This window comes from Pundamilia nyererei, unplaced genomic scaffold (assembly GCF_000239375.1).
Source record: "Pundamilia nyererei isolate P.nyererei 1_Seehausen unplaced genomic scaffold, PunNye1.0 scaffold00037, whole genome shotgun sequence".
NCBI lineage: Eukaryota > Metazoa > Chordata > Actinopteri > Cichliformes > Cichlidae > Pundamilia > Pundamilia nyererei.
This window is the reverse complement of record NW_005187438.1, coordinates 2,856,393-2,869,512: the sequence shown is the minus strand read 5'-3', so window position 1 is coordinate 2,869,512 and position 13,120 is coordinate 2,856,393. Positions and strand designations below refer to the sequence as shown.

The following is a 13,120-nucleotide window of genomic DNA, read 5'->3' as shown; positions in this document are numbered from 1 at the left end:
AGGTTTCTTCCTGTTAAAAGGGAGTTTTTCCTTCACAGCTTCACAAAGTGCTTACTCGTAGGATTTTATGTTGGGTTTTCTCCAGAAATTTGTATAGTCTCTTCCTCCTATACAAAATGCATTGAGGTGACAGTTGTTGCAATTTAGTGTTATATAAATAAACTTGAATTAAATGAAAAAATCTGAATTGGACAGGAATTGTAGACATGTCTCACATGTTAACTGTGGAGGACTTTAACCTTAGTATTCTTCACTTTCCTCAGTAACAGTAACATCAAAAACAGTATGCTTCTCTGTCTTTATATGTACACTTTTGTACATACATGTACACGTTTGTCAAGTTAGCAAATGATTGACTTTTTTCTTGCACTCAAACTGGATTTGCATCCTCCACAAAGTATTTGCAGTATTTGTGCTTCCTTTCAGTAGTTTGGTTGTGATTTGCATCTTTTAGTCTGGACTTTACAAACCCAGCCTATCTACATCACGGATCACACAAAAGACCTGCATTAAATATCAAATATTAAAATAAGCAGCTGTTACATAGTATCGATGGAAACTTTAGTGCTGTCAGGAAAGGGTTCTGATAAGTACGCATATTACCAGGTAAGGGACAAGTAGAAATTGTATAAATGGCTCCTATTTTGAATTTAAGCTCCTTATAACTCAATGCACAAACATACTTGCAAGCGTGATTGTAATCAAACTTTTTACTGTTTTTAGGTACTGTGTACCTACTCAAAAACTAAAGCTACAATACTATTGGTACTGCATTTTATTTAACATATAGTTTTAGTGTTTTTCTTCCTGGTTTTGGAATTTTTCCTTTTAAAGATTACATTAAAAATTTAACTTTATGGAAGTTTAGAGATTAACTTGCACATCCTATATAATATTTTTAGAAAATAATTTTCCTTTTTATAGTGTATTGATGAAATTTTATTTTCTTTGGAATCTTGCAAAAATGAAGGGAACTACAATCAAACCTACATGTTACTCCTTGGTGACCCATCGTAGTTCACTCTTGGCGTTTTGTATCTCTGAAAGGTTAACAGCAGGCCCAGGTAGCTTCACTGCTCCTGGCAATTTCTTCTCCTCTGGTGACTGGGCTGCAGCGCTTGGAGGTGAAGGATCCTGATTTTAAAAAATAAATTGTGTGTGAGGTGATGGCAGCATTGCTTTTACCTATATTTAAAGAGAAACTTCATCATCTTATAAAGGGACAGATTGCAATGGAAGCTGCTGCTTAAGATGCCTATTCATAACAATGTGAGCTTTTAGGAAAGGCCTTAAAGAGAGAGCAGCAAAAACTACCTGTGTCCGCTAGAGTATAAACTGAAGAGCCTCATAGAAGGCCAATATAAGATAAGTAAAATAAGAATAAAAAGGTGTAGCTAGAAAGTAGCTTTCTAGTTCCTTTTTAATGTCAATTAAATGCAGTCCTCAGGAAATTAATTTTGTAGTTTTTTGTTATATCTTATATTATACTATATTGTGTTATAAAGTGATCACAAAATAAAATCTGCTTAGAATAAGTAAACAACGTTAAGGAAATGTTTCTTTTATTGCCATGCCACACACTACAGCATTTATAGCCCAAGTTAATTTGCAAAGCTATTCCCTAGATTGGCCTTTTAAATATGTAAAACTCAGCAACACGTACACAGTAGTTAGTAAGAAATGCTAATTGTACAATAAAAGCTTACATTAGAAGCACAAAAGTGGAATAGAGCCAAACTAGGAAATGTCTGAGTTTATTTTTTTAGTTTTCAAGACGATATTAGCATACATTTGTATCCATATTCAGCTCATTTGGGTCAGGAAAATTCAAGTTGTAAATATATGCAGATCCCTGAGGTGGTCATGCGTATGTTGAATTTACAATTTAAATGTGACCACATTGTGGGGGGGGGGAAAAAGCATCAGCTCCACAAGCTAGCACAAGCTGTGTCTGTCTTGCCCACTGGCATTAAGGTGTGGGTAGAGTGGGGATGAGGAAAATGCAGACCAGTGGACTGGGTGTGAAATGTGTTATCTCACCTCTTCTGTTTCTACTGTGTCCTCTCTCCTCTTGACAGGATGTCCCGCCCCTGGACGCAGAGCTCCCATCGGGATGTTCAAATTAGCCTGAATGACAGCAAAAACAGCCAATGAGACCCTTTCAACACTTGATACTCAACTGTCTGTGGTGTGTGTGTGTGTGTGTGTGTGTGTGTGTGCGTTCAGGCTTCTGCTGTTTCCTCAAAACCCAATGTTTTGATTATGGCCACTGCTTCCTTGTTATCATCATGTCCCTAAAAAGAGACTTGTGTTTTTATGAAAATTGGGAGAGACATGCTTAAACATAGACAGACAGACACACACACACACACACACACAAACATACACACACACACAGATAAGAACGATCTACCTGCTAACTCGATGTTCTACTGCTGCCTGCCCCAACGTCCAACCACCTGGATTTGATGTGTTTTGTATTTGTACTGTAATGTATTGTATATAAGCTCACATTGTACAGCTGTACAGAGTGGGAGTGTGATGTGTGTTAACGATGTCTGTGGATGTTGTTCTATGAAAGAGTTATATATTTTACAGACGTTAAGGTTTTGAGATTGGTGAGGGAAGATAAATCGCCTCATTCGCAGCATGTTTGCTGATATGTTTGTATCACTGTAACGTTGCTTTGGCTGGAATCGTTTGTTGTCTTTATGCTTGGCGTGCCGTCAGCATTCATGTCCTTGCACACCACTGGCACAACCCAAAGATCAAAGGAATATTTCACCCCAGAATGAAAATTCAGTCATTGCGCTTCAAAATGCATTTTCAAGAAAACAAAACCACATGCTGTAATTCAATCTGAGCCTCCCATGCATAGGAAGAAAATGTTTATTGCAGCTCAGGCTTTTATTTTTCCACCAGCCATTAAAAGATCATGAACTTTGAGAGCAAACCAGTAGATTTACCTGATTTATTTGGATACAAAAATGCCCAGTTGATCCCCATAAACCATCTCAGTTTCAGTTTATCTTTGTAGTTATGTAGTTTTGTTTATGTATTTGACAATAATAATTTTAAATGTCCACTAGTATCAGCTTTTCCCCCCTGACTTCCTGTGACAGTAAACTTAACAGCTTTAGACATTTGGGCAAAGCAGACCAAGCATACATATCTCAGTAACCTGATTTTCTCTCAAATTTTCTAAAGAAAAATAACAAAACTATTAAAACTATTAATGATTCAAGTAAGTTACTTCCAGTAATTTGATGAAAGAAAGTCATACAACATGAAGTGACATAAAGTCAGCCAACTAGACTGAGCTCCTACATAACATGGGGACTGAAATCTTAAGGCATTTGCCACATTTGGCCAGCTGGAAAATCATTATAGAAACTCACGTTTAACTTTTCCGATTAATGAATTGAGGTTTAGATAAACATGAATTAAATATTTATCTGATTGCAAAGTTAAGTATACAGAGTTCTAAAAATCTGGTTCAAGCTGTGATAAACTGTAGATTACCTAAAGTTTAGAAAACGTGATTTGGCATGTTCTCTTTTGTTCAATACCTCTTCAGTACAGCACAGAAACACATATAAGATATAATATAACACTTAAACAGCTGATTAAGAGGTTAAGTCTGTGTTTTAACCTCATATGATGTTTCCCTGTGCATGTACAAGTCTTTCATTCATTCCTCATAAAGTTTAGATCCAAGATATTTTCTACTCATCATTTTAATAATTCTAATAGTCTTAGCAATAACCAGGCAAGAAAACACTGGTAAATTCCACATTTTGTAGGGGCACAGCTGTTGCATAAAGTAGAGTGTATGTGTGAACTTTCGCCAAACAGCTTATGCAACACACGTCAGACCATTTTTTATCTAAATAACAGCACCAACGCTCCAAACCTCTACTTATTTATCACCATTAACCTTGTTGCTAACCACATCCACATATACAGTATGTGAAGTAGAAGTGTGAGAGAAGCTGTCTGAGACGATACCCTATAAAGTCAACACTAGCTGTGAGTCTGGGAAGAGGCTGAGACTGAACTACAGTATACCTCCGCATTTTGATTGATTCTGTTAATGTTTTTTGAAGGTGAACTAATCCTTTAAGCTTGCCTGCTGACTAGCTGTTGTTATAACTTTATGTGAACATGAAAGGAAAGCCTAGATAAGAAGAAAGACCTCAGTATCTGACAGGTAAATGGAAGAAAAACAGACTCACAGACTAATCCTGTTGAGAGAAAAACAAACAAACATACAAATAAGCTCAATAGCCAGACTTCTTGTTACTTCCACATTGTAGTACCATTATGTCTGTATTATATAGGAATATGTTAAACTGAATTACCAAGCCGAGTTTAAGACTTGAACTACAGATCTGATTTCATTTACTTGACTGTCAACTGTTTTCAAAAGCTTAACAACTGAATTCCCTCAGACAGCCTCTGGTTTCCATTTCTTGCGTATGTGTTTTTAAAGTTGCTTTCTTAGTCAAACTGTTGCTGCTCTCTGAAGCAGCTGTAAACAGAGCCTGTTGTGAAAACCTGCTTTTACTGATGCTCAGCTGACTTAGTACTTTACCCCTATAATATTCTCGCATTTATGCCGGCCTTTCTGATTCCACATCATCTTCTTCCTTTTACGTGGTTGCTAATGCTCCTGAATCTCTGGCAACCCGTGAGGTTGAAATATTAGGGCAACATGGAAAACGAAGGTGCCAAAGCCACTTGAGGGTGGCTTCAAAGGTGATTCAGTCCCTCATAGAGTTACATGTTTAACATGGTCAACTTTAGAGCACTAATAAACATTTGCACCCTGGTATAGAAAACTCCTGTAGTGTTTTTGGTCTTTCAAGCTAATTCATCCATTCATAAGAGCTATACAGAGTTTTTTTATTTGTTTGTTTCTATTTTCAAGTAATTCTAATATTACAGGTATAGGTAGCATGCCAGTCATAGATAGGCAACCAGATGCTTTCTGCAAGGCTGATCTCCATTAATTTAAGTCATGACAAGGACCTGTCCACTTTATTAGTGTTGTCGGTGCCTTCAAAGCATTTTAATTTAATAATGTGGTCCACTGTGTGCGGTACAACAAATCTGTTTGGTGAGTGAAATCTTAGTACTTATTAGTCTTTTATTTAACAATAATTAGCAGGTAAGTATGTCTGTGTACAGCTTATGAGGGAAGTTTGCTTTTGAGGCATTTTGTAATATAGATATCTAACAAATATTATGGTTTGCTATGTGGTTTATCTATTAATGGCCAATTACAAAAATGTCTTTGTCCCACTTTTTGTTAAGTTAAATTCTAGTGCTATATTTGTATTTTACTTGTATGCACCAGTACAGCCTATGGTTGCAGCTTGAAGGGTGCAAATGTTTCTCTGTAACCATGTCTACCAAGGCATTTGTCATTATCACGCTTCTTCTGTAACAATGCAGAATTTGCCTATGGGTTCATTTTAAATGTCTTTATTCAAAAAAACACAGAACATGTTTCATTTACAACCTTTTATCCTTATTTGCAAACTGATTTTGACTACATTGACTTTGTATAACCATCATCTTTACATGACTATCGTCCATGCATGTGTTGGCTCTTCCCAAGATCTTTGTTCCTTGACATTGAATTGGCAACAGGTTGCAAATAGACATCCTGAAAGTTCTAGACTTGTCTTACAGACTAAGAGGAGGCTAAGGACAAAAGTTTAATTAAAAAAAACAAACCTAAATGCAGAAAATCATCATCTGATGGAATATTAAAGGGTATTTAGGCAATAATTAATAAATGGAAAACAATAGCTGTCTGCAACCACCTTTTGAAAATGTTTGAAGCTAAAGCAATTAAAAGATTTGTTATTGATGAGCTAAAACGTGCAAAGCTGCTGACACTGAAGTATAAAGAGGTTTTTATCATCCAAATATTTATAATGTGAAGTCGCATTGCTTTTTTTCTTTGTGATAAAGTGATGATGGACTCTTTGGTGGAAACTGAACTGTGAACCTCATGGTTGTACTGTTAATAAAAAAGAAACTTTGTTCTGATGCCTATCCCATGGTTAGACGTGAAAATGAGCACAATGAGAAGTGAGCTGATGGAGGAAACACACAGAAAGCCACCAACACAAAGAAACTGCTCTGCATATGTTCGCCTTGCTAAAACCCTGCACTAACAACGCCTTGATAATGTATATGCACAGTTTAAACTCAGCATTTGCCTTCGTGAATAAATACTTTAATGTGGAAACCTGAATTTGTCTTTATTGAGGAGCAGGAAGAGTTACTGTGCATTTCAGTTGTCTTCTATTCTGCCTTTACTTTTGTAAAGTTAATAGCATGCAGGAGGTAACACACAACCTTTTGAAGACACATCCACCTTACTGTGCATACAGATGGAAAAAAACAAACTTTTACCTGAAGGGCCTTAACGTTGGTCGAAGGTTTGGACATAATCCCCCTGGTGAGTCCGCTGACCTGCAGGAAGCATAGATCACAGACATTCAGGTGTGTTGGATCTTTGTTCTGTGTACTTGTGAGCGTGTGTATGCATGTTGGGGGCACTGGTACTCAGTTCCTGTGGTTTTCACGGCCTGGGATACCATTTCAGTTGCTTAGCGACTCTTGGGGAGTTAAGCAGGCAGAGGAACTGTTCTCTGAATCATTCATGAGAGGGAGACAGAGTGACTGCCATTATAAAAGTACCTCAATTTCACTTTTGGGATGACTTTTGGATTGATGTAAAGGTAAATAGAAAAAAAAGGCAAAATAGAAAAATTTCTACTACTACTGTCAAATTTCTTCTTGGAGATTCTGTAGTTTGGTAATGTAACACGGTACACAGCAGTGTGAATGATAAACGTCACTTTTGTACAGTTTTTATTGCTATAAAGTTGTAGCTGAAGAGGGAAACTCTTCAAAATTCCAGTGTGCTGCTTCACCATCTTTACTGCTATGAACTTTTTTCAGCCAAATGTATTTATATCACAACACGAGCAGAACCTACGACAGAAACAGCTGTTTTACCGGGGCGAGCAAGGCACGTATTGGTTATTTAGTGCAATCTAAAAATAGACATCAATTAAAGTGTAGGAAATTGAAAGCAATCTTGCTCCTTTCATCTCAAACAATGTTGTGTGTTATAAGCTTATCTTATTGTGTGTTTCCACTATCTTTTCAATTACTGCCATGTGTGGACATAGCTGTCACTGCGTCTTTAGTGGCTGGATTAACTCTAACTCATTCTTACAGTCAAGAAAGCTGCACCCCACTTACAAACCAAAAATTCCCATTGGTGCCACCAAATTGTTTGCGAAGTGGTAAAGCCAATGTGTGACCCACTTGACACTGCGACATAGACTGTAATATAGAGTGGTAAGTTTAGGTAAGACTAGTGAGTAATATAAAAAACTAACCAGCACCTACCAGTTTTAATATAAAATTCTTTATTAATATAAAAATTGAAATAAAAATCACTTTTATATAAATGAATAAAAATATGGAAATATGAAATTGTACACATGGAGTAATTTCAAATTGAATCTTTATTACTGCAACCCATACAGTACCGTCCTGGCCCATTAGGGGCTGACATTTTTGGAATCTCTGCTCTAGGACATGGACATCTTCATGGACATGTCCATGTCCTGTTAACAAGGATTAACCAAAAGAAAATGCTAAAAACAATGTATGTCTATATCCTAACCAGTTAAACTGAAATTAAGACAAATCAAAAAGTCTAAAAGGAAGAAAATAGCCTGAATGTAGTTAACACTAGCAGTGGGTTTTTATCCCATGTAGGTCAGAGTCTATATGCTTGTACTGAACGAGGTTATGCTCCTGTCTAGTAGTTAGGGCCGCTTTGGAGTAAATGGATGCATATCTATCAGCAGCATAGACAGTTGCAAGTAGTGATGGTCTGACTGTGTAACCTTCCACTACAATAGTGCTGTACTTTGATGTCATTACTTATTCACAAACCAGTATTATTTGTTCACTAATAATTGGTTCACTAATATCTCACGTCCTCCAAAGTTGACTGACTCCTATAAGAAAAAACAGAGAAGTCACTAAAGCCTGTTTAGATGGGGTGAAACTGAGCACTCTGGTAATCTAGGAAGTGAAGCGTACTAGTGCATGTTTAATGTTGTATAAGGGAGTATGTTAACCCAGATGATGGTTTTCCAAACCAAATATGGTTGAGATTAGTAGTAAGCTAAACCAAAATTTCTTAACCCAACCAAACAGCAATTAAAAATAAAACTTTAGTCTCCTTGTCAAAGGTCAAAAATCTGTCTTTGTTTCCTCCACCTAACAATCATTCGTTCTTGAAGTAGAAACACGTCTGTGTGTCTTTTAAGGATCACTTACATGGGTCTTTTCAAATGGAACAAAAGTGTCTCTCACCACTTTGCAGTTATTTTTTACTTGCTCCCCTCCTTTTAACTATAAATAAACTACAAATCCACTCCAAGCAACAAGTGGTTAACTATCATTAAAGTTTCCACGGCCTATTTATCTTATCTCCTAGTAGCTACGAGGGCCAGATGTCGACTGGTTTCTCCAATGTCCTTGGTACAACAAAACGAAAGAAGGAAAAAGCTTTTCTGCCCTTATGAGTAAAAACATGGACCCCGCTGAAATACACAGTACACACATTTCCACTACGTGATGATATTAATGTTGGCTGCCCATAGCAGCCGCCTCAGTGACGCCACACTGCAGAGTCTGAAAAGCCCTTTCACTTTGCACACTCATGTCTGTCATGCAACGAGGCAAAGAGGCACAGGTGAATATATTATTTATGCTTTCAGGTTTTTTAAACCAGATGCAACACAGTGGTATGCCAGTTTATTTCATGAAACCTGTGAAAAAGTCTGTATGCCTGCATGTTGTTGCTTGAACATCAATAAAACTTTAAAGAGGTGCAGCTGTGCATATAGGTTTGTCTCACTTTGATTACAGATATGAAACACAAGAACAGTTTCAAACTCATGTGTGAAATACCAACATAAATAATGCATAAAACAATTCATTATAACTTTAAATAAAATTCTTTCCTTTCTTGCCAAGAGTGTAACAGAAAGATCAAAGCCGCTCCTAAATCTGTACGCTTAATATTTAAAAGGAGATGATTGGCTTAGCATAAAGTCTGATTCTGCAAGGTGAAAACATTTTGAGGTTTCAAGGACTTTAGACTTTCATGGCTGGAAACCTAAGAATTTCCAGTGATTGCTAAGGTAGGCTGACCTTGGGACACTGTCACTGTATCTTGCATCCCATTCAAATCCTTCAAATCCTCCTCTTTCTCCAAATAATGAATCACATAAGGTCATTTTATTTCCCAAGTTGCTGGCTGTTGATTTATTAAGAATAAATGCAGTACATCAATTGCTGAATAACCAAACTCAATAAAGAATTTGGCTTAAATTTTTCCCTGCCATACTCTGAGTTCTCCTTAGAAACTTACATAATAATCCTTTAAAAAGCCACAGAAAGCTGAATGACTTTGACAGTAATGCCATCAACTGTCATGCCAATAAAAACACAGCACATAGACATAACATTATGTAAAGGAGACTGAACTTACCAGTCGATGAAACAACTCTTTCTTCTGATGCTTGCTTTTTTAAACCCACTGCTCTTGTTTATTTGACTCCTCACGCACTATTTGCCTGTCTTCTCTCCATCTCTTTCTCTTCCTTTCTTTTCTCTCCTTCTCCCTCTCCCTCTTTCACACTCACTAACTCTCTCTCTTTGCCTTGTAAGTGGTAGGAGGATTCCTCTCATATCTGGGATTTGTTCTCACTATAAATAGACGAGTGATACACAGAAGGGACCTGCTTTCTATCTATGCTCACATGGACACACACAGCGACGGACCAAAACACAGTCAAACAGACGCACTGAGCACTGGAAACAGCTTAATTTGCATAGATTTTAAAGGGTTCTTTTTTTAAAACTACATTTACAAGATTAGTCAGGAGCAGCAAAACACATTTAACTCCAAGACCATAGTGACTTTAACACTTTTTACATGTATTAATTCATAATCCACACTCATTTTAAAACTCTTCAAATAAGATCCAAAAGTTTTTAAAATTTTTTAATGCAGACCACTGAAATGCAGCACCGTCTGCATATATGATGTTTACATATTTTTAAGCTACAGTGAGATCTTTGTAAACTTAAAAAAGACGATTTTTCTCGTACCTGACTGGGCCAAACACCATTTAAAAATCTGATGCTTTAACCATGAACCAATCAAACACAATGTTGCCGGCTTCTGTTATGGCTGCTTTTATGATATTTGCTGATGCAAACATTTACTTAAGTTATATTTACAGGGAAATAATGCGAAATAGATATGTACCTTCAGGGCATTTCAGCATGAACCAGAAGCTCTCATATATTGTAATGTTCTGATTGACAAAAAATAAGGGACTCACGTTAGGACCAAACTTAATTTAAAAAAATTACGATCCAGCTTGTCTGCCAATGTAATTCAATCTCATTCAGCAATATTTATGATGACTTGATCCCTAATTTCAAATTGCTTTTAAGGTTTTAAACAATTGCAGAAAAATGCTCCAGTTAAGAATGAACCATGAAACTGTCTGCTAGATTATCGGATATTCATTCATTCATAATGAGAAGTGAGGTCACTGATTTAAGCATTTGGATTTTTTTTAATCTACTCATGTAGCAAAATGTTCCAAAGAGTAAAATAATTTCACTGCAGCTTCATTCAGAAAATAAAACATTTTACTCATGAAACTCAAATCTATCTGTTTATATGGCATTCAGAGATGAGATGCATGGTAATTTTTAGCTCTTCATCAAACCCTGACACTTGAGTCCCGAAAACACCCTTTCCTAATCTCAGTGACTAAAATGGGACTGGCCTATTTCTACCCCGACGCACACAAACACACAGAAAGAAGCAGTCATGCTGGTATATCTGCGTTTATACGCTGATGTACAACCAGAAGCCCAGAGGAGACCTGTGATCCCACAGAGTTAAAGGTGCGCATGTGGCTATGAATGAGTGTGTGCTTTCTTACCTCCTGGTGTGCGTAGCTGCTCTGCCTTGCCTGTGCGCTCTCTGAGGTCCTCTTCGGCTACCTGACCTGTTTCCGCTTGTCCTGATTGGCTTGCGAGACAGAAAACTCCTCCCAGAGTGGAACCCGACCCAGCATCAGAGAAGTAAAATGAGTTTCAGCCTCTGTGCGTCTGTGTGTGTGTTTGTCTTTATTACATTGTGGGGACAAGGACCTGTTAGCACAGTCATGGGGTGGGAACCAGAATAAGTATGGGGACCAAAGAAAATAACTTTTATATTTAATCAAATTTTTTAATTACAAAATACCTGACAAGTTCCCAGAATGCGGTTTCTAGTATTTTTCAGTGCTTTACAACCAGCAGAAAAGTTAGATCCCACGATGCATGTTTTGGACAGGTGGCCCTATAATGTAACAAAGACAAGGATAGGTGTGTGTGTGTCTGTGTGTGTGTTTATGTGTGTGCACTTCTGTATGTTTGAAGTCATTATGACACATTCAACCTACCTTTCTCTCTGGATGTGTTCTTCAAATGAGGCTGTTCACATTTATTGCAGCAAAGCACAGCGATCGTCAGGCTTGTTACACTGACCTGTTGTGTCCCTGGGTAGTAAAATGAAGAGGCTCAAACTGAAAGCTTGTTATATATTTCAAAATATGCAAATGCAACCCACACACACAGGTCTCAACTGTTGGGAAGGACCGTCCTGGTCTATTATAGATAAACACTTTCATCACTGAATGTGTTTATTGTGTTGTTGCAGAGATCGGGTTGGTGGAGCCCAGAGGAGGGAAAATCCAAGGCATAACATTTCTCGACATGATCTGATTAATTGCAAATTGGCTGTATAAAGTACAAAGATCAAACATGACTGAATCTTGTGGTGCAGGAGAAAGTCAAAGAACTTTTTATGGATATGTAACGATGAGGTTTTTGTCAAGTTGTTTTTTCTGCCTTGATAGAGCAGTCTGTAAAAGGTTCTACAGTATTGTGAAAAAGAAAGTAGACCTAAAGGATTTAAAAGCTTGCTGAGAATTTTGGCCCACTAGTTTTTACAGTGTTGTTTCAGTTGATTGGGGTTTGTTGGGATTTGTTTATGCACAACTCTCTTAATAGTCACCACAGCATTTCATTCGGGTTGTATTCTGAACTTTGACTGAGCCACTGGAACACCTCGATTCTTTTCTTTCTCAGCCATTCTGTTATAGGTTTGCTGCTATGCTTCGGGACTGTTGAACTGTTGCATGAACCAGTTTCAGCCAAGCTGTGCCAGCAGTACTGCTACAGCTTGGCACATTTGAGTCTAGAATACATTAATTTTCGATTCAGTTGGTACACGATGCCCAGTTCCTTTGGTTGAGACAAAACCCCGTATCATCACCCTTCCACAACTGTGCTTGTCAGATGAGGCGGTCGTGCTGATATACTGTGTTTGGTTTTCACCAAACGTGGTGCTGTGCATTATGGAAAAATATCTCCACTTCATTCAAAGGACATTTGAAATCTGGTGGTTTGTTGTAAACACAACCTTGCAACCAAGTCGTGCAGGTTTGTTATTTTTCAAAGTTCTTTTGCTTTTATAGATGTGCTTAAACTTGCTGATGATCAGTTAATCGAATGCATTTGATTAGCAGCTTCTGGCTGCTACTTACACACTCAATTCCTCTGGATTGTACTTAGTTTTCCAAAGAACTGCATGGAATCCTGAGAAAATATTCTTTTGCACAAATCTATAATTGAAAGACTTTGAGTATTATTATAGAAAAAACAACTAGTAGCAGAGCACTGGGGTCATATTTCCTTTTCGTGTTGTAATTTTAGTTTCCGGATTTTTTATCTTGGAGCTGGTCCAGCCAGTCACTAGTCGCAAGTCCCTCACTTTTAAACTTTTGACCAGCCACATGCTTATGAAGGCCATTAAGCTCAACACGGCAATATAAAAGCAAGATGGCACACACTGAAACCCCCCCCCCTCCCCGAAGATAACTGAAAAAACAAACAAGCAAACTCTACAGGTGGTAACTGCAGCATCTAATAGATATTCAAT

General features: G+C 37.4%; 1 protein-coding gene across 2 annotated transcripts in view; it reads right to left on the bottom strand.

Moving 5' to 3' along the window:
- The window catches only part of smpx (small muscle protein X-linked), a 16,152-nt gene extending 4,995 nt beyond the window's left edge, over window positions 1–11,157 (bottom strand). Inside the window, exons 1-4 of one of the 2 annotated variants that reach the window (XM_005730436.1) lie at window positions 11,076–11,157; window positions 6,430–6,489; window positions 2,041–2,127; window positions 991–1,134 (exon numbers count right to left, since the gene is read on the bottom strand). In XM_005730436.1, the coding sequence (XP_005730493.1) occupies window positions 994–1,134; window positions 2,041–2,127; window positions 6,430–6,465 (264 nt within the window). In that variant the 5' untranslated portion in view covers window positions 6,466–6,489; window positions 11,076–11,157 and the 3' untranslated portion in view covers window positions 991–993. Of the gene's footprint in view, window positions 1–990; window positions 1,135–2,040; window positions 2,128–6,429; window positions 6,490–9,601; window positions 9,743–11,075 lie in introns of those variants that run through there. The other variant, XM_005730437.1, reaches the window with a different exon arrangement.
- Between the last annotated feature and the right edge of the window lie 1,963 nt (window positions 11,158–13,120).